Source organism: Lagopus muta, chromosome Z (genome assembly GCF_023343835.1).
Source record: "Lagopus muta isolate bLagMut1 chromosome Z, bLagMut1 primary, whole genome shotgun sequence".
NCBI classification, from domain to species: Eukaryota; Metazoa; Chordata; class Aves; order Galliformes; family Phasianidae; genus Lagopus; species Lagopus muta.
The window spans coordinates 69,929,534-69,954,077 of NC_064472.1; the positions used below are offsets into that span (position 1 = coordinate 69,929,534).

The 24,544-nt window shown below is 45.5% G+C and overlaps 1 protein-coding gene and 1 long non-coding RNA gene across 2 annotated transcripts; one reads left to right on the forward strand and one right to left on the reverse strand.

Moving 5' to 3' along the window:
- Nucleotides 1-3,249: 3,249 nt before the first annotated feature.
- Nucleotides 3,250-11,510, reverse strand: LOC125686774 (uncharacterized). The gene is made up of 3 exons (XR_007373894.1): nt 11,438-11,510; nt 11,093-11,346; nt 3,250-3,822 (listed from the first exon to the last, which is right to left on the reverse strand). It is a non-coding gene; the product is annotated as an uncharacterized LOC125686774 (long non-coding RNA).
- A 6,872-nt stretch (nt 11,511-18,382) lies between these two features.
- Nucleotides 18,383-19,487, forward strand: TMEM215 (transmembrane protein 215). The gene has a single exon (XM_048931193.1). It carries the CDS (start codon nt 18,582-18,584, stop codon nt 19,296-19,298), a length of 717 nt encoding a protein of 238 aa, XP_048787150.1. The 5' UTR covers nt 18,383-18,581; the 3' UTR covers nt 19,299-19,487.
- The last annotated feature ends 5,057 nt before the right edge of the window (nt 19,488-24,544 follow it).

Consider the following 24,544-nt stretch of genomic DNA (forward strand, 5'->3'; position numbering starts at 1 on the left):
ATTTCAGTTTAAGCAGTAGAGGGTATGATAGTAGAAACAGGTTTTAACCACTGCGTATGGGAGATCATCTCTACTGTTAGTACCTGAAACTGCCCATCACTGTATGTATAGAAACTGCAAGGCAAGAGGGCTGTTTTGTGACAAAGATCACATATTTCTCCATGCTCTGTGCACTCCAGGTTCAGTGCAGAAATGTTTATGTCTTCTGAGACAACAGTTTTGCCAACAATGACAAAAAAGTGATCCAAATTATTTTTCAGCAGGAACACAAGGCAGAGAGATACCACTGAGGTGGGACAAGTGCACAGCCAGAAATAGAGTGGGCACCTCCTCAGCACCTCATCCATCTGCTGCTCATCTTTCCAGGACTTAAAAGGTGTGTGATCTAATTTAACCAAAACAATCTTATACAATGGCATTTATTAAACAGCATGTGTGAAAAGGATGTGAGTTCACCTATGCATGGTGTGAGAGTAAGGACACATTTCCTGTTTGTGTTTAACAATTTCTTTAGAGGTCAATCATGAGAACTTGGAGAAGTTCACTTTCTTCTTTCATCTGATTAGGGAAAGTGAAATGTCATTTCCAGGAAAAAGCTCAGCAAGGTTTCTCTGGTTTTCAGAGAAGCATTAGGAAATTAAAAAAGAAAGGCATCTGTATACCTGCGAAGGCTTATATGGATATACCTCCAGAAGAGCCTCCACTCTGTATGCCACTTTGTACATGGAAAGTATGAGGTACCTGCTGCCAACTTTTCTACATTTCTTGCCTTATACCACCTTGCAATTAGCTTCTTTCATACTTTTTTTTCATGGTAGTCTGGGAAACAGATATATCATTTTTCTTAAAGTCCACATCAAAAAACCTTGATTTGTTCTTTCCACGGATGTCAAACTATTTGCTGAGGTACCTTTAGCTTTTGAGAATAACCCTCTGCATGTGGCTTCAATCTTCACTTTATTTTCTTGACTTGTTTCAGCAGAAGAGTTACATATAAGCAAGTGCGCTTCATATCCTCCTATTGAGCTTGAAAAAAGGCAACCAGCAACAAATCCATCTAAATACTACAAAATAATGAGGTGAGCTTCACTGTTGAAATACAAACTCATCAATTACCTTATAACGAGAACAATAACAAAGAATTAAGGGAGCATTTTTTCACTAAACAAGCCCAACATATTCCAACATGTTTAAGTTATCAGCACAGGCATATTTTACAAAACAACCAAAGATGAAACACACATAAAGAAAAGCAGCATTTGGCATTGTCCAGTCCCTACAAACCAAAGAGGGCATGGCTTACATGAAATCATCCAGGGATCTGAAGCACAGGATGTTTTCTATCATGTATGCTCAGGCAAAGCACTGAGCTGGTATTTGTGGCATTCATTAAAGAAGTGAGAGAAGAGGATTTGCTCCCCAAGAAATTCTTAATGAATAGTTCACCCCAAATTGCTCTCCAGCTATGGTGTGAAATGCTGCAGAGACCAGCTCTGACTGCTGGGCACCAGAGCAGGCTAAGTGCAAAAAAGACTTCATCATCTGCCTCTCCTCAGAGTTTTCAGTGAGCAGCCAAGACCGGGCTCACACGTGATTCCCACATCCTAGAAATCCAGGCTTTCCTGGGGAGCCAGGACTCATCTGTTTCAAAAAACGAAGGTAGCACCATTTCAAAATGGAAGAACTACCCATTTCAGAGGTATTATTATATCCCTTGGGCCTGGCTGATACCCAAGGCAACCAGGTTCAAAGTCTTGCCAGAGATGTGAACGCACAGTACTCTAGAGATGGTGTAGCAAGAGAGGGCATTTAGCCAAAGAGTTCTGTGCACTGACCAGCTCCTTCAGTTCCTCCTGGAGAATGGCTGGAAAACACTGACATCTCTAGCATCAGTAGAAAGAGTTTGATCCATTTCAAGAGAGTTTGGATTATTTTCTAGTGGTACCTTTTTAGTCTCATGCAGGAAAAGCATCTGCCTAGCATGAATTACTGATTAGTACAGTTTTGCAGTGGATTGCGTGCTGAAAGGTGAAAGACTCCCTGAGGTTGGTTATAAATTCACAGTGTTATTACTGCCTTTAGTTGCTGCAGTGATGAATTAGCAAGCCATATGAGCTCATGGATGAAACTGATCTACTGCTGCACTCAACTATCAAAGAACCTGCAATGCTGACAGGAAGGAAAGTATTTACTCATTTTATAGGTGCTAATCTCAGACAGATCAAGGATTAGCTCTGCAGGAGTCATGTAAAGAAACAGAAATCACGTGGTGTGCTCTCCATGCTTTCCAATGTCTTGGCATGCTTTCACATGGCAGTCCAGCAGAAGGCATCTGGCCTTAACAGGATTCGCAGAAATCTCTTGCCACAGCCCACTGCATATTGTAAAGCCACAGACAATATGTACCACCAGGTTAATAGGGACTACTTTTAGATATTTCAAGAGGAAGTAATAATTGCATTACTTCACTTCTCTCTGGGCCCCAAATGCATTATGTGTGCCAAATAAACATCCATTCTTGCTCTGATAGTGGTGCTGGTTCTCTGATTTTCACTGTGTGCACAGCACAGAGCCTATACCTCAGACTGACCAAGTGTTTTTACTGTAATACAGAGACATAGCTTTTTGGCCTCACTTCCACTCCAGTCAAGTGACCACCTTATTCTTGAGGCTGAAGTGATGCTCCCTGGAAGCTCTGTGAGCAACAGCTCCTACTCTGGCAGGCATAAAATGAACGATGAATATTTACAAGCAAGCAATGAGCAAGACTTTGTAAGACCAACCTACGTGGGGTACAAGCAAGAATCACACACAGCTTGTGCTACTAATTAACACCAGTGCTGCAAGGGGGGTTTCCCAGAATTTGGACAGTCAGGATAAACATCAGCTCCCTTCGTATTCCCTTTTATCGGAGCCTGCTGATGTCACAGCAGAACTGCAAGTTGAACAAAACGGTACATCCTAGGGTTCACCGTTCTGCTCCACATGTTACCTTCCCTACACTAGCTGCAGATCCACTCCCAGATCCTTCTCTGTGCCCCAGGCACGAGGCGTGCCATGTTTTGATCCTCTTGTGTGAGGACAGATCTAGCAGAAGAAGGAAATATCAAGACTGCTTATCTGGGGTGAGTTCCATTTGCTGCTCACCACTCGCAGGGGACAGCTGGCATGCGAACTGTGTATCTGTAAATAAAACTTGTGAGGACATAGCAGTAAGGAGATGGGCAAATTCCACGTGAGGTGGGTTTTTCTGCTCAGCTTTTTCTTCACTCAGAGCAGATCCTCACTGTGGCAAACTCTGAATTTGTTTGCCTCTGAAAACCAAGCAGCACCCCCTAATACCTGCATGCATTAAGGAAGGAACAAGCAGGTTGGTATTTTTGCAGCAGGCAGAACTGAATCTCTGCCTGAGAAAAGATGCATGTGATTGAAAAGGCATTTTCCCAGAGGAGTTCCTGTTTCCTGGAGCTCTGTCATTGCTGATTATTTTCCCTGGATTGCCCATTCAAGTCTTTTCTTTCTAACTTTCTTATCTCCTAGAGCGACTAGCTTTTTAGTAACTTCAAATCAAGCAATAAAACCAGCAATATTCTGATTACAGACAAACTCTGAAGACAACATATGTATTCTAAGAGCACAGTATTAAACCACAGATCTGACAGTGCCCTGAGACACATCCCGGAACATAAGTCACATTCTGACCCAAGAAGGAAAGTGAGTTTACTCACAGATATAAGGACATCTCCCAATTAGAGAGCACCTTCTGATCATCTCCCATCCTTCTTCTTGGCACTCAGCCAAGGGTGCCCATAAGGTCTCAACCTGCAGGTGAAATTAGAGGTTTTTTAGTTTTCTTTGATTTCCCATATGCCTCAAGCACTGCACATGAACCACCATCTCATTTCAATGTAAGCTGCAGGCAGCTGTCAGATGGTAGCATGGCACACCAGTATGTGAACATGAATTGAGTCAGACTTGGAAAGTAAAGCTTAGCTTCCTTAACTGCTCCATTAAGCTAGCTGAGAAAGAAAAATAATTAAGAGTAAAGGAATAAAAACAAGAAAAAAAGAATCAAATTAAAGCATTTTAAAGCTCAAATTATCTCTGAGGAAAACTACACACATCCCATCTCCTGGACATGAAAGGACATAACAGAATCTAAACCAGCATCATAATAATAATTTAAAAAGCCCACAGTGTCTACAGCATGCAGTCACCTTCAGAAATAATTGAGCTTTTGCAAAATCACATGCTGGCCCTGAGTAGTTCTCTGGGTAACAACTGGAAGGAAAGTCACAAACAAATACTTTCTAGCACAATTGTATCTGCAGCGTTTTATCTCTGTGGCATAATACTCCCTGGCACAGGCTCCCTGGTGCAAGTCCTTGCGGCTCTCCAAGACCCTTCCACTAGCAAGCTGCTCATCCTCTTGCCACACCTCGTGCTACTGCAGGGATGCACACACACCAGCTAAACTTCCCACATCCCCAGCTTGCTCCTGTTCAGCACCTGCCCCCTGGCTGGCTGATGGCAAAGCAGCAAGACAAGCTGGAAAGGTCAAGCGGAAATCATCAAGCAGAGAGACACCAAGTAAAGCAAGCAATGAGCTCACCGGCCCTGGAAACCTTGGGTCAAACAGGTCAGAAACAGAGTCTGTTAAGCAAAGTGAGAAACCAAGGCTGTTATTTCAAAGCTGCACCACCAAACAATATTGGCCTGAGGCCATGATTGCTATGCTTTTGGTACTGCTCTGCTCAAGACAGAAATTAGAGTTATATAGAGCAGGCACAAGTTGCGTTGGCAGCAGTAGTCATACACAAAAGCAGGAAGACAAGGAGGAAAAAGCAAGAGTGCTGAGAAGGGGAAGGCATTAAACTACAAGCTTTTGAAGACAGACAGTGACAGCAGGACTCCTACCCAAAGGGGCTTTGCCATTTTCCCTAGCAGCAGCCCATTAATCTCCTGCTCCCTGCAGGTGAAGGCAGGATGAATTTTAAATCCATCCTGTGGATCGAAGGGCTGGGTCTCACCTCTATGTTACAAATGCAGGGAGCTGCTTTCTCAGAGGGGGCTTCTCCAGTGCCAGTTCCAGTGGAAAACTTGGTCACATCAGTACAATCCACATACTTTGAGTTTTAGACATTTAGGAAGGCTTTTCAGAATGGAAACTGAGGACTTAAGAAACTTTCAAAGTTTGACATTTACTTCATTCCAAATTTTAAATTTAGAATTTCTGTAGTTCAGAAAGTTTGGTGTCCACTTGGATCCCTCAGAGTTAAGCTTTTTTATTTGCCTTTTAAGACAGGCAAACTAACTTCTGGCATTGTCAGTGATGCAGTTTGCAAATGCCTTCAAAGCCCTCTAGAAGTGCCATTCCAAGGAACTGCAATGGGTGTATGATTAGATTCATTGCCAGCACCAGGGCTGTGAAGGTTTAAAATCAGCCTGCAAGATAAAACATACAACCACCACCACCACACCCAAAACTTTATGTGCTAAAGCACTACATAAAAGAATATCACTATCATTAAGCAGAAAAGCAAGCACATGGAAGAAATGCAGTTAATACTTGCTTATCCAGCCATTAAATAAGTAAAAAACAACAATTTAGAGTGACAGAAATGGGGGGACTTCATATGATTAAAACTATTATTGGAGCCTGCTTGAGCAAGTGAAACTCTCAGTGTGCTGGGAGGGGAGCACATGCGCACTCATGCTGCAAACAGCAAACTTGTCATGAGGCAGGTGACCTCACTCCTTGCACTACAACTGAAAGCAAAAGAGAAGTAGATGGGGACAAGGGGAGAAGAGAATTCAAAACATGTATTTTGCATATTGTGGCATTCTGCTTTCCATACAAGTGCAAGTTTCCATGTTCCCTTTTTAGACAAGTTACGGTTACGCTTTTTTAATGGGGCCCCAATCTAGTCTGGCACAACCTGAAGCACAGGGGATGCTGCAGCAGTGGCCATGAAAACTCTGCAGAGCTGGTGGGCAAGTATGGTGCAGAGCTGCAGGCCAGGTCTCTGCAGTGTGGTCTGCAGTGGCTGTCATTTAGAGAAATATAAATAGGAAATGGCATCTTTTGAATGAGGCATCAGCCTTCTGTAGTGCTGCAGGTGAATGGTAGCTTGTCAAAAGTCATGTGGATCTGGGTCAGGCAGGCACAATGAAGGACGGATAATGGGACGGGCAGATGGGGAAAAGTAAGGCTGTATAGAGGACATGGTGAGGAAGAGGAAATAAGACATAGGGAGATGCCTCTCTGTTGACTACAGTAGCAGGAGCTCATCCTGGAAACAACAATTGATGTCCCCAAAATGCTGTCCCAGAAGAAAGATCAGCCACAGTGCCTGCTCCCACAGGGCAAAGGAGCTGCTGACTCAAAGCTGGGCTCTGAGCAGCCCTGGGACCCTGCAGGGAGGCAGATGAACCCTCACAGATGCTCCCCTCCCTACAGATGGACAGCAGCATAGGCCAGCATCACGAGGAGGGCAGGACATACCTAATTATTTCGGTAGCATGAAACATTAGCGTATCTCGGGCATGCTGAACAACACACACCGTGTGAGCCCTGGGCAAAAAGTCACCAGCCTGCAGGACTTTATTTCACTCCCCCAGTGAGCAGTGCAGCTGACAGGACAAGGAGGGCTGTGGTACAAGAACCTTGCTTCAGGCACCAAAGCCATTTTGGGCCTGCTGCAGCCACTTGGGCCTACTATAGCCATTTGAGCCTGCCACAGCCATTCAGACCTGCTGCAGCCATTTGGGCAACGGCCAATGGGGCCTGACAGTACAAGGGAAGTGATGTGTGTGAGGCCAAGGGCAGCTGTTCACCATCCGTGTGCAACCACTGTACACTATGGAAGCCTGAATTAATTGAGCCTTTGGGGCAGAGTGCAATTACTTGAGCTGGAATTTGTCCAGCCTGAAACAAACAGCTTATTCTTGGGGAAAAAATAATAATAACAACTCCGGCAGTTTCCATAAAGAAACATGCAGACCAAAAGCACCAAGAATACTGGGATGACACTTGCTATTATTACCCTCATACTACTGCAAAAATGCAACCAACCAACCGAAGTTAGCTTCACTTTCCAAAGTCAAGAAAATTTAAAGGGGTTAATCTCATGATCTGGAGAATAAAAAATACACATCAACTGACACCAACTGACCTTATCAGAGATGCTTACATCAATTGAAAAATGTAGCACTTTCTTTTAGCCAAGGTTTTTAGTTTTGTTACAACATGAGACAGTTAGTTAAAATAATAAAAAAAAAAACATTAATATTTCTTTAATTGCTTTGACTGCCCTGAAGGCAGCTGTCATGTTGCAGATGCTCAGCATCTGAGCATGTTGACAAGTGACCTAGAGCTACTGTTGGACTGTGGCCTCTGAGGAGGCCCACATCTCAATCACTCTGCAAATTTCACACCAGACATGTTGCTTTCTTATTTAAATTAAGTCAGTTAAAGAAATGCTAAGCTAATTGACAAAATTAAGCTACTATTAGAATGAAATGTCTAAGTCACTACTGAACTATGAAAGATGAATATTGTACACTAATGTAACTAGAATAAACTAGTGAAATTAAGCGAGCTAAACTGATCCTGCTTTTTGTGATTATCCAGAGAAATAAGCCCAAACTCAGTCCTGACATCTTCTTTTCCACAGGTCTTTTCCACAGTCTTTGCAGATGAGGTATTTGAGGCACATGTTTCAGTTACCCAGCTGCCTATGCAAACCCATGCAAACAAGGAGCCATCCAAGCTCCAAATCCTGCCTGTCAGCTGCATGCTATCAGAATACTGGCTGAAGCCACGCAGAGTCCAGCACTGTCTGTGTGGTGCTGACCCACCAGCACCAGGAACTTGAGAACTTGCTCAGGAACAAATCCAACTGCAGAGGTTGGAATGCAGGGCATGGCCTCACGGGAGGAGGCTCTGCTGTTCAGGTAATAACAGGCCATCCTCCAGGACACAGCGTCCCACATCCATACTGAATAAGACATTTTTATTATTAGAAAGCTACAGCCTACCTCTGAAGGTTCCCACTAGGCCTTTTCGTATTTGCACTGTGAAACTAAAACCTTGGTATTACTCACAGTGGTCTTTTATGAGATGTTTTTCACAATCACAAAGCAAGACTTGATAAATGCAAGCTTAATTAAAAAAAAATAATAATAAAATTTACAGAAAGAATACTAAAAATTGTCTTGCTTATTCACATATGTTCAAGTAAGGACTGGAGGGAAAGAGAGACAATCTATCTGGATAGTGTAAGTCACAGAAATGTTCAGCCCAAATCAGTGAGGCACAGTTTTGCTTGGCCACTGAGAGCTGGGTGTGCCATTCGTCGTTTCAGATCTCAGATGTGCATTTACGAATTTGATCCAGTTAATGTGCGCTTAAGCTTTGATCCTGTAAACATCTCCTGGGGACATATGGATTGACAAAGCTGATGACACTGTCCCAAAACTGGCTCAGCAGTGACAGTGGGCAGCTGTTACACAACTCAGCAGCACCAAAAGCGGATCTCGTTTCATCAGCAGTCAGTCGGGGAGTCGCCTGCCCTCCAAGCATTTCAGCAGAAAGAAACAGGGATCCCAGCCAAAGGAAGTGATAAGGCAATAGGCACAAAAAAGAAGATGGCTCAAATTCCAGGGAGGGTGATGGACTGAGGCTGACGGTAGGAACAGCTCTTCCCGCCTGAAAGCTCTATTCCCATAGGGATTCAGTTTCTCCCTAAAGCTCAGTTTGACACAAGGGACATTCCTGGAACACTCTGAACACAAAGTGAAGTGTTTGGAGGCGTTTCTGGAATGCTAGAACAAACTCAGTGCTGGCGCAATGGGGAAACAGTTACCACCAGCAAAACATTTGCTCTGCTGGCACAGTCGTACCCACAGAATTTAATTCCCTTTTCCTAACTGTATGGGAGACATATTCCATAAATAAAATGTTGGGGGAAGGTGAGGAAATCATCTCAATGTTCCTTCCTTTCTGCTAGAAGAAATAAAAAGGAGTGGAAGTTCAAAGCAGGGTCCTGCAGCATCAGTGGCTGCATGGACCAGAAATGCAGAGCAACAATCTCAGAGGTAACCTTAGACCAACTCTGCCTGCTGTGAGCCATCTTCCAGACCTAAGGCTAAATATATTACAATGAGAGAAAGGGCCATAGCAACACCTCTAACACATGCTGCACTGTGAGTAAGAGCGTCATTCAAAGGGGAGGAATTATGCATGCCCCCATCCACTGCAGGAAGTGATCCTGCAACAAGCTGTGGGACAGCACAGCAGCTACTGGCTCCTGGGGGCAGAAGGGGAAGAAATTCAGAGCAGGGACATATTGCAGTACAAAAACATGACCACAGAAATATGGCCATGGACTCCAGTGCAAGCCCCGGGACTCAACAGTCTGTTTACAGTGTCTGGAAGGAGATATTGTACCTGCAGGGAGTTGGGAGCCCTACAGCACTGCAACACAGAAAGACTTGCAGAGAGTCTAAAAATGACAAAGATGCATCATTAGGTACAGTGCACAACTGGGTCTGAGCAAGCCTCCACAGAGAAATATGTAGAATACATGTTGTGGCAACTCGGAGTGTTGTTATAGCTTGCATTCATGGTCTTGACTAGATTTAGGCCCTCAGAAAGATCTGCTCTGGGATACAACCAATGGGCGTGGGACCAGCTTCAGAGCCCAGAGAGACTGAGCACTGCAGTGTCTACTCATCCCATTCACTTGCACTCAGGGCACATGACCCAAGGTCCCATGGACATTGCACACAAAATCCATAGAAACCAGCCAACACTCCTGAAAACTTCTATTTAAAATTGCAGAAGAGCAATAAACAAAAATCCAAAGAAGCTGACTGTTTCCTCAAAACCAGCCCACAGAGGCAATGACTAACCCAGGGCACAAATCTTCAGTGCTGGCAGGCTGCACTCATCTGGTGCAGGAGCTCTGCAGGGCTATTGCAGCAGAGCAAGGGACTTCAGGAGGCCACACAAGTGTGTAGGGGATAGTTAGAAGAGGATAGCAGTGTAATTTGTACCACACTGCCAGCCACTTAGGTCAAGCTTCTCCTTAGAAAAAGGTCTAGAAGCCCTGCCTAACGGGCTCCTCAAAGACTGAGAGCTTGGGGACAGCTCCTTGCCATCCCACTTCTGCAGACATGCTGGGCTTGGCAGAGCCTCTACTGCACACTCTACTGCCATGATGCAAAGCAATGCTCCTGTTTCTGCTGGTGTGGAGCTGCTGGGGGAGAGTGAAACAAGTAGACACAGTTAGGTGCTGAGACATATCAGCTGAAAATCCCACTAACATTTTCACTTCCTATGAATTAATATATGTGAGAATTGAGTGTAGAGGTAGAAAAGCATGAAAATGCTTGCTGTCGTCAATGAAGAAATGTGATCTGGACACCTTTGTTCAGGTGGCTCTAAGTAGAGGACTTCCAGGGGCAGCACAAGCTTTGGTTCTCAGCCTTCAGCGTGATGCTGGCCCTGCCAGGCCTGATAGCAGGGTCCTCCATCACCCGAAGTTGGATGGAGCCACTGCACACAGGAGGCAACTGAGCCATCAGTCTGTCCCCAAGCACCACCAGCACTTGCAAGGTCACCTTCAGCTTCCAGAGCCTCTGGAGGCGAAGGTAATGTCTAAGAACAAATGGCATGACACACAGAATTAGAAGCGAGCAAGTGTTTTGCCCTGATAAAATTAGAGCTGTATTCAGCAAAACTGTCTGGGCTTTTGGTGGCTGGGAACTTGAAATGTCTGTTCAGGTTCCCTCTATTTGTCCCGTAAATTAATCCAATGTGTCGCCTGTGAAACAAACCATTAGAGAAGCCTTTGTTAATTTGTACCAAAGTAAATGGTTATCTAAAATAGACACCACAGGGAGGTTCTTAATTAGTCTGTTGTCAGCTGGGACTGGAAATGCCCGTGGCAGCATGAGGCTAATTAATTACTCATCTTGCCACATTGCAGCTTCCCATCAAGGCAGAAGGTGCTTCTCAGCGCACACCGGTGGCTGGCTGCTCCTTTTCAGAGAGCACAAGAGCAGCGCAAAGGGGTCCTGCACTGACCTGCATCCACTCTCCACGCAGGGGTGGGTTGGGGGTCCCAGGACAGGGAGTCTTCCTAGGCAGGTTATTTCACAACAGCTGCAGCAGCCTGTGCAGCAGGACACCAGCTCCTGTGCAGGAGATCTGTTCTCCCATTGCACCAAGACCTCGCTCCTTCAGCAGGATGGGGACCTTTCCCTGCTCCACTCCTCCTCTGCAACATATGTAGCTGTTTGTACAGCATCCTTCCCGATGTCTTAGGAGACTGGTCTGTTCTGCAGAAAGGGAGTGAGTTTGCCATGTATTTACACCCACACTTGTAATCAGCAGCCATTTTATATCCTTTGATAATAGGAAGGTTTTTACCCGCTCTGAGCCTTGCAATCGCTTCAGCCTTAACACAGTGTAAACTTTAACACTGCCTCCTCCGCTGAATGCTCTGAAATTAAAAAAAAAAAAAAGTATATTATAATAAAAGGTGTGTAACAAAGGCCTCCTCCACCCCCATCCCTCACCTACTGTGGCTTCACATCACCAAGAAAATATATATTGTACTCTATTTCTAAAGCTTTTGCACAGTTGCACACCCAGCACTGTGCACAAATATCTCTGCTTCCAAAAGCTACTCCCCAACACTGAACAGTGCTGGGGGGTGGCTCATAGCCACCGTCACCTCACCACCTGCAAGGGCTTGGTTAATGGACACTGCAGGTGCAGCTTCAGGGAGAGTCACCGCATGTCCTGCAGCAGGTGACCACACCTGCCCCACTAGTTGGTATGGCACTAAGGCCAGCCCAGCATACAGCCAGCCATTCCTGAGGCAATGATGGCCCCTTCACAAGCCAGTTTTGGTTTTCAGACAAATCACAGCAGACAAGAGCCATGCTAAGGTTCAGGCATTTTCCTTCCCAGTAGAGCAAGCAGAGAAGAGTGTGATGAGGATCAGACAGAATGCCTCCTGAAAACACAGATTTCATGTTATTTGGGGACACAGCTGCCCTATTCATGTCTCATTGCACTCCCGCCCCCACAAAGAGCTTCCAATGCAACCCACATATTTCAACCCCTCCAAAGAGACCTGCTTGCATCCCCATTCTCCAGGAAAACACTCCCTGCTCTTCTTCTCCATCTGCTGCCCCTGCACAAAGCAGCCAGGGCTATCTAACCCATGCTCACCCTCACTCTCACCCATCATCTTCTCTGATGTTACAGAATCCCAACACGGATGAGGCTGGCAGAGCCCTCTGGGTCCATCTGGCCCAACCCCTGCTCCAACAGGAACACTCAGGGCAGGATGCCCAGGACCATATCCAAGAGTCTTCTGAAGGTCTCCAAAGACTCCACAAACTCTCTGAGCTTTGTCACACTTCCTGATGGTAGAAAGGGAACCTCCTGTGTTTCAGTTTATGCTTTTTGCCTCTTTTCCGGGCACCACGGAAATGACTCTGGCTTCATCTTCTTTGCAGCCTCCCTTCAGGCATCTAGAGATGTTGATCAGATCCTCCTGGGCTCCCTCCCTCCTCATGTTCCAGCCTTTCCTCATAGGAAAGGTCTTCCAGACCCTTCATCATCTTCATGGCCCTGCATTGGTCTGTCTTCAATGACTCCATGTTGCTGTTGTACTGGAGTGAGCTCAGTTTTGTGTCATCTGCAAATTTACTAAAGGTAAATTGTTTATGAAAACATTAAATAGGACTGGGACCAGTACTGAATCTTGGGGTACTCCACTCAAAATCTAGGCCTCTGACTAGATTTTGCATCACTGACCACTGCCTTTTGGGCCCAGCCATTCAGCCAGTTTTGGATGTAGCTTCCTGTCTACTCACCCAGCCCATACTTCAAAAGCTTCTCTGTGAGGAGTTTACGGGAGGCAGAATTAAAGGCCTTGCTAAGTCTAGGAAAAGATTATCCACTCTCTCTTCTCATCCATCTCAACTTGTAATTTCACTGTAGAAGCTTGGCCATGCATTACTTCCCCTTGGTGAATCCATGCTCACTAGCCTTGATCGCCATGTGCCAATTTTCAGAACTTATTGGCAAAGGTGGAAACGTGGCACAAAGCAGTCAGAGAGGATAGAAACTGGACTGTTGTGAGAAAGCTTTCGCCTGCAAGTAACACGAACTGCTGGTACTCTTCTGATAAGCTCCCGTAGTTTGTTGCTAACATTCCCTAAGCAGAAAGGAAGGGTACCAGTAAGCCTCTCATAGAGAATTAGTCATCCTGAGAGCTCCAATATGTGGTTAGTTTTACATGATTATGCTCAAAACTTTTAAAAAGTGTTTGTGCACATCTGAAATCATTAGCTTCTTTTGTAGAGTTTAGGTCAAAACAACCTGACGAGCTATTTTCCCTCCCTCTCCACAGATGAGAGATTTCAATTAGAGACCCTTCTGAAGAAGTACAGAGTTTACCACATTCTTTGGGACAAAGCAGGATACCTATTATTCACCATTATGTGTAACAAGAAGTACTTGTCACTGACTATGCAAGACCATTGCATCTTTTGTCTGAGAAGTTTTAGACAGCAGAAATACAGGTATTTAATCAGAAATATGTTAAAAGGAAAAAGCGTACCAGGAAGAATTATACAGCTAAGCGTAATTTCCACTGAATTACGTAGGCAGGGTTTTGCTCCTATGGTGAAAATGTACCGCCTGACACTGTGAGTCATACAATAGCCCATACTTTTGCCAGAGCCCCACTGAAGTTCCTGAGGTTGCCTCTTGACTGATGAATGACTCGAGGGCAGGATTTTTGAGTTCCTGGTGTGATGGCTCTCAGTAAAAGCACAAGCCCTTCAAGCATCTGCTAGATGCCTTTTGCCACTTGCCAGAGTCTTACCACATCTGACCTGCAGTCAATTGGACAGCAATTAGCAATCAAACACAAATAACTGCCTGCAAACACTGTGTTCCAGAAGCATTAGTGAACACCTAAGTAAATCTTTACTCAGTTGAGCTCCTTGTAACAGAGGACATGAGGACAGAACGTGGATGCCCCATCCCCGGAGGTGCTCAAGGCCTGTTAGGATGGGGCCCTGGGCAGCCTGATCTGGTGGGGAGCAACCCTGTCTACCACCGACGGTGGGAGCTGGGTGGGCTTTAAGGTCCCTTCCAACCCAAGCCATTCTGTGATTCAAAGAGATTCATTCTGTGATACAAAGAGAACTGAATGCAGCTTTGAAATAGGATAGGAGGAATGGAAGAGCTGAGAGGTTCTGCTAGAGGTTCCCTGAGCAATACAATAAGGGTATGTCGGTATGGGGAACCGTGCGACTCACAAATTAAGAAAAAACAAGCTATACATTAATGGACATAAGGACCTCAACACACTTCTGCACAGCAAAGAAAAATTAGCAAGTATTTTGTTGATGAGGCTGAGAAAACACAACATTCAAGAAAGCCTGGAGGTGCACATGGCATTCAGTATCCACCTCCAGAACTGAGTACTTACAATGGATAACAGACTGAAAGGGCCTGAAGTGCCACTGACCTCAGCTGAATGACAGTAGCATACTCAAGCTAATGGAGTGGCTCAAGTATGTGCACAACAGCATCAACTCAAAAGCTTGAAACTTGAGCATCCCAGACCCCAAAGAACTTGTCAGCAAAGCAAATCATATGTTTCATGTTCAAGTTAAGCTAGGACTTACATGATCCCACACTCAGAAGTGGTATCAAGTTGTGCCAAGTTTTAGCAGAGCCATAGAACTTGGAAGGTCCATTTTACCTGTGATGTTACTAGCAACTCCTCTAGAGACTCAGTGTGGCATGTCTGGGATGTTAGAGAAGTTGGGGTCACCACAGTCTGAAGGCACAGGCATTCAGAAGGATGAGTTTCACCTGCATCAATGTGCAGGACTGTATCAAGGTTCACAGCACAGTATGAAGTCAGGGCTGCTGAAAACCCTCAGGTCTTTAGTGCGCTAAAAGTCCAGCTTCCCAGCACGTGCTCAGCAGTGTTTTATTCATTAAACTTTCATTTCACTATTGCAATTTATGTTTTACATGTGATGGATCAAGAAGATAAAAAAGGACGTTGTGCATTTCAGGCTAAACAATACATTTAATATGACTAAAACTACAATGGCTAGTGCACTTTGAATTAGCTCTTGATTTTCATAGAATCATAGGATGGCCTGGATTGAAAAGGACCACAATGCTCATCTCGTTTCAACCCCCCTGCTGTGTGCAGGTTGCCAACTAGCAGCCCAGGCTGCCCCAAGCCACATCCAGCCTGGCCTCGAATGCCTCCAGGGATGGGGCATCCACAGCCTCCTTGGGCAACCTGTTCCAGTGTGTCATCATCCTCTGGGTGAAAAACTTCCTCCTAATATCTAACCTAATCCTCCCCTGTCTCAGTTTAAAACCACTCCCCCTTGTCCTATCATGATCCACCCTCGTGAACAGCTGTTCCCCCTCCTGTTCAATATGCTCCCTTCAAGTATTGGAAGGCCACAATGAGGTCTCCCTGGAGCTTTCTTTTTTTCCAAGCTAAACAAGTTCCCTCAGTTCCCTCAACCTTTCCTTATAGGAGAAGTGCTCCAGCCCTCTGATCCAGCTTCCACACCATGGCCATGAGGAGCTGGGAAAGGTGAGACCTCTGTAGAAGCTTTTAGTATGCACAATGTTTAGATATTTACCAAATGCTGACCATTACTTTGAATAGAAAACAGGGAGAGAATGAGAAGCACACTGCCTGATTGGCAGTTACACTAAATTATTAGTAGAACAGGAAAAGGATTTTGAATCTAAATAAGTTGATGTGGAAGTGCTTGCTGAGCAAGCTGAAATTAGTGTCCCTGGAACACATCAGCTTCCCGTTTAATAACTTTGTTGAGATTTGAAGTACAAACATGGTGCCCCATGCCCAGAAGTTGCATTCTGCCTGTCCTGGTGAGGAATGTGTTCACCAAAGCCCACATTTCTCTCTTCTAGAGAGATTATCCCAATTTGACCCATCCTTAAAAAGCTGAAAAATCAGAAGGTAGGGTAAGAACACTAATTTCCCCAATATCAGCTTTACTTCTGCTTTGAATGAATGCTCAAAGTTACTGGCACTGAAAGATGGTTAATCACCACCATCAGCTGTTCAGTTAATCTGAAACAGCTCTTGGAATTTTCAGTCACTCCGCTAGCTGATCCAGACCTTTTGCACAAAGAGCCCATCGGAAATGTGCCTCACCTCACAGAAGTCAGCTTTTTCTTTCTCTAGTTTTGAACAGGAGAGAAAATTCAGCCATTACCATTGCTGCTTACCTGTATGGAAACTTGATGACCTCTTGATCTCTGGTTTGGAAAGACAACATTGAGAACTGTATCGTGTTTTTCTGGAGCAGGGTGGCTGGTTTACCACCTCTGCCACAAAGCATGCAATCTTCACACTGCTGGTCCTGGAAACCATTCACAAAAGGACAGATTGGAAGCACTCAGTTCCACCTTTGTCCTGACAGCTTTTGTAAGTATTTTCCTGCCTGCTAACATCTTCCCCTTCCAAAGTAGATGTTCTCTCTTCCGTCTCAATAACCCTGTCACTTAAATCCGAAGAGCCATTTTTATTCCTGTTAGGTCTTCTGACATGTTCTGCAGTACTTACAGTATATTTTCCCCTCCGCTGATGCCACTAATGACATTTACATTTCTGTGTCATCTTCTGAGGCAGTTTTCCTCCCTCTCGTGGACCCTGATGAAGGCTATTCCTAAAGAACATGTTTTCTTTTTCTGCACACAACCAATTTCCAAATAAGAACTCTTAAGGACTGTGCAGATGTGCAAGGGGAGGTGAGGAAAGGTTGGGGAGAGGAGAGCAGTGCATCCCATGGTGTTACCAATACAATCCTGCTGGGCCTTCACTGATTTGTAGCTCCATATCTGGTTAATCTTTACCCAAGTTTAGCAGAGGGGTAGGAAAGGCATTATTCATTCTGATGCGAGGACATAAATCCTATGTATTTAAATAACAGCAGATGGAAATAAGCAGCAGATTCTCACTGCAGAAAGTGCAAGCCAAAAAGCTCTGATCATTGCTCACCCTGCTAAATCCCGCTCAGTAACAGAAGTTAACTTGTGCTGAAACCCAGCTGGAAGATTTTGATTTGCTTCTAAGCGACCAAATTGCTTCTCTCTGAGCCCATCCAAGAACAGGCCAGAGATCTGAGTTTTACAGGATAGCTTTGTTCAAATTATGATAATAGTCCTTTGCGAAATTTCCATCTTAAAATGGAACCACCACCACCAGTTCAAACAGCTGTCCCCAGGATGCCTCCTTCCTGCTCCCTCCCTTCAAATTAAGGCATGGAAGGCTATCACCTGTCACCTAGCTCATGAGGGAAGAGTCCAGTGAGGCAGAAACTGTGTCCTTTAAGGAGGGGACATATGTGTGTGAAAATGTACAGTACAGGGCCACTTTGTATAGGGTAGAAACGCTGAATAAAAATCAGACGTTTATGTGGCTGGAAGATGAGCGTTTATGTTATTGATTTTTCCATATTCCTGGTCTCAACAGTAATTTGACAAAGAGGAGTCATGTTATTGTGATAACTGAGTTCTAAGTGTCCTTTCTCAGTCTCAGACTGCGACTTTTTTTTATCTCCCAGCACCTCTGCTCCAGGTGAAAGCATTACTCCTGGTGCCTCTGGCAGTCGGTGCTGAAGCATCCTGCTCGTGGGCTCCTCCTTCCTGTCACATTCCCACACGTTTCAGACCCCCTCCTGCATTCAGCCCGATGCTAGGAGCTACCACCGCCCAACACTGAGCAGCCCCAGCAAAGCCAACTTAGCGCAAGCACCACGGGATCCCAGGGCACATCCCGACAGCCGGAGGGATACAGTGGAGGGGGGGACCACGAGAGAGGCTCTGCATAAGGTCACGCTCCAGCGGCATTGCAGCGTCTCCCAAGGCTGTGCTCCCCGGGCTCGGCGCTGATCTGTCCGCTGGAGAAAGTCACAGCCCCGGGCCGCGCTGCCCGTCGGGGGAGCGGACTGACGGGGCTCTGCAGCCCCACTCCCGGCAGCTTCCAACGGAACCGCGGCTACCGTCATCACCCCCAAACCCAGCCTTCCGAAAGCCAGCCCCCGGACCCGGCGGCGGCCCCCGTGGGCGGTGCGTGTACTCACGGCTGCGAGGAGGAGGAGGAAGAAAAGGAGGAGGAAGAGCAGGTGTCCCTTGCAGCCAGAGTCCTCCTTCCCCCTCCTCGCGTTTTCTCAAGCCCTGAGCCACCCCCCTCTTCGCGCAGGCTGCGGGGCCGGGCCCACGCGTGCTCGCCGTCACACGTGGGAGGGAGTGGCGGGGCTGCGGGCGGGGGGGCTGCGCCTTGCCATAAGCGAGTGGCCGGCTGAGCGCGGCGCTGAGCGGCTCGGGAGCGGCAAGAGTCAGGCAGCAGGCTCTCAGCCCCGCCGTCCTCCGCGGAAGCCGGCGGGGAGCCGAGCGGTGCCGACCGTCGGTGCCTCGCCGCCGGGAAGCTTCACCCGCAGCTGAGGAGGGACCGCAGCGGTCAGCGCGCACCGTCGGCATGGCGCGTACCATGAGACCCGACGACATCAACCCTCGGACGGGGCTGGTGGTGGCTCTGGTCAGCGTCTTCCTGGTGTTTGGCTTCATGTTCACCGTGTCCGGCATCAAGGGGGAGACTTTGGGAGACATCCCACTGCTGGCCATCGGGCCGGCCATCTGCCTGCCAGGCATTGCCGCCATCGCCCTCACCAGAAAGACTGATGGCTGCACCAAGTGGCCCAAGAACAAGCGTCCATGCTGTAAGGAGAGCAGGGACCGGGACGTGATGGAGCTGCTGAGAACTCCTTCAGATCTGGAATCTGGCAAGGGAAGCTGTGACGAATTGGCCAAGAAGGTGTACCAGAAGGACCGGAGAGTGTTGCGGGGTGAGGACTCGGTGTCCATCTGCACCACCACCACCTCAGCCACCACAGGAGAGTGCAAGGTCCTCATCAGAAAGGTGGACCAGGAGAAGATGCTGAGGTACCTGGATACCTGCTACCCGGAGATGCCGGGGAATGTGTTTGTGGGAGATGGCTCCACGTACAGTGCCTTAGAGAAGAGCTCTTCTCCCAGCAGGGACAACGCTGCTTGCCCAGACGTCGAAGACAACATTTTTGTTGTTCCCAAAGACAGTATCATTGTCTGCTCCTACAAGGAGAACAGCCCTTATGACAAATACTGTTGTTACATAAACCCTACTGGAGTCGCCTCGGACCAGGAGACCATAGTGTGAACAGTGCATACTTTATGTATATGTATGTATTTATACAAAAACTACAACAACTTCTTGATAGGGGATAATATAGCTGACTGCACTGCATGGGACAATCCTGATACTATTACAATTTAACCTGCTATGTGACTGATACTCAAACCTTTTGTGCCTGAAATACTTTCTGTAAGTAAATGAGCATGTTTAAAGGTTAAAGAATTCAATTTTTCATTTTGGAAAAAAAAAAATCTATTTCAGTTTCTGCCCTTTCCTTCCTTTCGTTTTCCTGCCGCTCATTGTATGCAGATCCGCAGACACAGAGCAGGAGGTCAGTAGGGATCGGGAGCTGAGCCAGGATTCTCGAGTGTCTGTAGGAAGGATGGGGGCCTGAAGAGGTCTCAGCAGCGGTGTTGCTTTGTGTGGGGAGGGATGGAGAGATGCCAGCATGCCCTCTGACCGCTGGCTGATGTTGGGAAGTATGGAAGCAGTGTGCTTCTTCTTCTTCCTGGCAGGATTTTATTTTCCTGTTTCAAGAAACTGATGTGCTGTGTGGCTCTTCTGAAAGACTTCAGGAGCCACACAGGCCCAGGGGAGTTTTCGGACGGATAATGCATTAACCATTGCATGAAAGGTACAGGTTTAACTCCAGTCCTTACTGAGTTCACGGGAATGTTTCTAACACTTTTGGGTTTTGTAGGCATACTTGACAAGGGGATTGCAGTGTTATCGTGGCACAGTTCTTGTAGGGAATAGGAGCAGATGTCAGTGGAGTCGAGATCTTAAAAATATATTTCAGTAACTCTTAGGGAATAGGCTTACATGGGTTTTGCTCAGTGCTGGATCTGACTGTTCAGAAAATGTCATTTTTTATGTGCCTTTTCTACCATGCCATGGCTGATGAATGATCACAGTTCATGCAGGGGTGGAGGAATCTGAGGACCTGGCTGACAGATGTTTTTGTTCACTACGTATGGATACATAGCAAGAGAAATACAGGGTAATAGAACTAACCATTCAAAACCCATGGCTTACATACAGAAATGCAAATTCTGTTCTCTCCCACAGAAGATTGCATGTTCCATGTAGTGTATGAAATTTTATCAGCAGCCATGTAGATATCACAGATGTGACATGGTGTGATGTGTATGCTGAACACTGCTCCAAGGGCTGAGCCTCTAGTCAAAGGGTTACTAAAGTATGGAGTCATTTGCAAGCCGCTGTTGGTTCCTGGCTCCTATAATTCATAACCACTGCAAAAAGTTCCTCTGTGATAGCATTCCTTACAGTGCTCTCATTTCAGCAATTTTCAGTCCACTGTAACTTGCATCAGGCAAAAAAAAAAACAACACCCAACACCTGAATTATCCACGTAGGAAGGAAGAAAAGCAGCCTTTGTCTTCTCACACTCTGAGACATTGTGCAGAAAGTGGTGAGGAGTTTCTCTCTGAAAGAAGGTGTTTGTCAGCTTTGCCTACCATGAAAGAGTTTGGAAAGTGAAGGGCAACTTTATGCATCCTCTCATTTACTTGTTTGGAAACATATGTCTGGTTGTCACAGACTAGCAGTCTCTGAAGAGATCTGGGTTTGGGAAGGGTTTCTTTCTGTCAGGATGTTCATGCTGAAGACAGGTGTTGGTGGGACATCTGGATGCTATTAGGAGAAATTAAGAAACAATGCTGGCTAGTCCGAGTCAAGTAAAGCCTTTTCATGGATGGTTACAGTACTGTGATGTACAGTATTGTTACATAGATGGTTGCAGTACTGTGGGAATAAATCAGCCCTGGTACCCTGTACTATCCAAGTGTCATCTGCCGAGCAAAGGAATTTCACAGGAACAGACCTCTACCTGAACCATTCAGCTCTCATGTCCACATAAAGCACTCTGCCATTGTCAGACAGGTCTCCTGCAGGCTCAGCCACCACGGGACCTTATTCTGCAATGTACAGAAGCAGCATTTTGATGGCACTGGAAGATCTGATTTCATAGCGTCCTGGAGTCAACGGCTGAACTGCTGCCGAAGTGCCAGGCGAGGAGCAGGGTTCTTCATTGCTCTCTGCTCCCTAGGGACAGAGGTGAGGGTCTCGACATGTGCCCATGGGTGCCCAGCATCCCCGAGGTCAGACTGCCTTGGGAGAGCAGGCTGTTGGGTCCTGAGTGCTGCCTCTGCCCAGGCTGTGAGCAATCTTCTGCCTTGCATAAGGCAGCGCAGCGCCAGCCTGCTGGGAACCTAGATTTGCACAGTTCTGCAAATATATATAGGAAGAGGTCAAGTTTTTCCATTTTGTCTAGGATTAGATGTTCCCTGTCGAAAGTTATAAGGGTTTTAAGAAGGCAAGGCAGCAAACTCCAGTGACAAATGGTAAATACATAACTTGAGATACGCAGATCTAAGGCATGTGCTTTATTCCATTCCTACCCTAAAACCTGGAGAGTTTTTTTATTAAGAAAAAGTTTAATGGCAGTGAAATTTTCCCACGGTGTAGAAAGAGGCATAAAAATGAACATTTAAAACAAGATATTTCCAGGCAATGTCTTTTCTTCATCAGATTAACTGAGTGAAGGTTTCGCAGCAGAATGTGACTGTAGGCAGCATGTCCCAGTCAGTCCATCATAATCTACTATAGGGTTTTTATAAGAGCCTGTACTGCCTCTCACATCTCTTTCTCTATGATTTTTTTTTTCCATTCCCTTCTGCTAGCTAAGCAGGGAATGAAATGGACATTGATGAGTATGGCAATTTAAAAAAATATAAATTTGGCCATTTAAAAATGGTTTCTTTTTTTTCTTTCTTTTTTTTTTTTTTTTTCAATAAAGTGAGCTTTTTTCATCCACTCTTATTTTGCCAGGAAAAATCCACTGCATCATTTGATCAAAGACAGCATGACAGCAGCCTCAGGCTTTTTATGCAGATAGCCTGGCCAGGCCAGAGAATTACTGAGGCTTTATTTTCATTCAGCTCATCTGGTCTCTTCTGATGGATGCTGGAACTCATATGGCCTGATCTTTGAACAGGCACCAATGATTGCATTGCTTTTCAGAGAAAGCTGCTGCTTGTCCTGAGTCTGAGTTACCACAATTTTGGGTGATCCCAAGCCATGGCCTGGAGATAAGAGTTTCTTTTTATCCTTACTTTGTTATCTCTCTGTGTTAATATTGTTCTTCTCAATGCTGTTCTTCAATAAAACAGGTCTTGTGGTGGACAGCTGTCTGTGAGGCTAAAGCCTGGTCTTGCTGAAGTCAGTGTCTGCACACTGCTTGGTGCTGTGTTATGGGTGGCAGGGCATATTGGTGCAGACACTCAGAGGTGGTTCCTGGGACATATAAAAATCATTTTTAGATTAAAATGTGTAATAGTGCTGCAGTGGAGTTCACCTTTTAGGAAAAACAACATGACAGAACTCAGTTGTATTCAGAAGATTTTTGTCTTGCTTTGCTTAGCTTTCTGTTGTGATAACTTGCATTTTTACAGTCATACAAACTGGTCATTGCAAAACCTTGCACAGAAAATCTAGAGTTTAATGAGCATGCTTTGTCCCTCTCAAGCAGTCAGCAATAGCTGGTTCCGCTGAAATGGATCCAAATGAGTACCAGGTGAGCAACTCTTGGGATGTGTATTGCATTGACGATCTGAATTCTGCAGAAATGTGGTGTTCCTCCACTTGCAGATGTTTTTCTCCATCTGATCCAAACTTATTGCAGGCTCAGTTCCAGAGAGCAGTTATCCCATTGTGATGAGCAGAGTAACAGCTGCTGTGACCCCTTTCCAGCACTTCTCCTGATACATACTGAGGCTGCTTTCAGGGAGGGCTCCTGCTTTTGACCAGAGTGGCACAAGCTGACTCCATGTCATGCATCCGATCTAAAAGGCATCCAACTTAATTGCCAGCTCTTGTTGCCCAGGCATGAGACTTTGCATCTCTGCAAATCACCGTTTAAACCAGAAGAGCTATAGAGATGGGCTAGAGATGGGTGACTGTCAGTCATTTCCAGCCTGGCTTTCATGAGTCTCTAGGAATTGTTCTGTTCATGTGCAGAGCATAAGCTGTCCTGGGAAGCTGGAATCTCAACATATTGCCAGTACAACCATATTGCTAGAGAATGCAGTTTTGAGAAGTAGATATTTTCTCAGTTCTGGAAGGTTTCTGCATTAACTGCTGGTGCCAATAGTATTTAAAGACTTTGAGGAATTTCTTAACAAGTTGACTTAAGGTCAACTTGACACAGTCCTAGCACACAACATGGGGCACCAGCTGCAAAGCAGCCCTGCAGAGCCCATTTGCAATCTGCAGTCAGTCTGAGCATGCGATCCCTGCTGGGACACTGTAGGTAGGTTTGTTCCTTGTCTGGTACTGAGGGCTCTGTGATCTCTTGTGTTGAGAAACAACAGAAGGACCAGACCTAGAATTTACTTTCAATGCTTTCTAGCAGACTTTCATCACATCACTACCTGCCTATCCTCTCAGTGGAGTAATGCCAAATTCCACATTTCTTGACCAAGCATGAAGGAACCAGTGGTTTTTAAATCACATATTTCTTTCTGTTCAGGATAGTTGCAAGGATCTTTCCCATTATCCCACTGTCAGATGCCTGCAGAAAGGTTTATTCTTATTGCTTAAAAACGCTCCTAAAAACACTCTTATTGCTGAAAAATCACACATAGGTGCATACATCTCTATAGATTTTAAAATATATATATTGTTTTGAAGAGCAGGCAACAGAACACAAAACACATCAATAAAAATTCATTTGAGATGTACTCAATCTGCTCAAAGGACCCCTCTGTCCTTCAGACACATCACATACATCTTCAGCTTCAGTCTTATTGCTGCTATCTTAAAAGCTTAAAATTCCTCATGTCCTTTAAAATAAGAGAATCTTTCAAAGGAAAATTATTATAAGGACAGAGTTCTTCCACCAGGCTACAGAGAGTTTGTATGTCCCAACACTGTGTTTCATCATAGCCTCTGTGAAATCCAGGCTCCATCACTAACAGCGAACTCAAATTTCCCCCTTCTTTGCATTAAGCAATTCCCCAGACCCTTGGGAAAATCTCTGAATCCTTGGTCAGTTATGGTAGATTCAGTACATATAGTATCATTTCAGCTACGAGAGATGGTTTAGTAGCTTGTGGCACTGATAGGAATGGGAGGGTGGTTGGACTAGATGATCTTGCAGGTCATTTCCAACCTCATGATTCTGTGATTTCAACATGCAGTTTCTTTTCTTAGGGAGTGAAAAATACTTTGAAATTACTTTGAAAATCTAA

What these genes read in the sequence shown, in the direction of transcription:
- TMEM215 (XM_048931193.1), top strand. Translation starts at nt 18,582, where the DNA reads ATGGCGCGTACCATGAGACCCGACGACATCAACCCTCGGACGGGGCTG.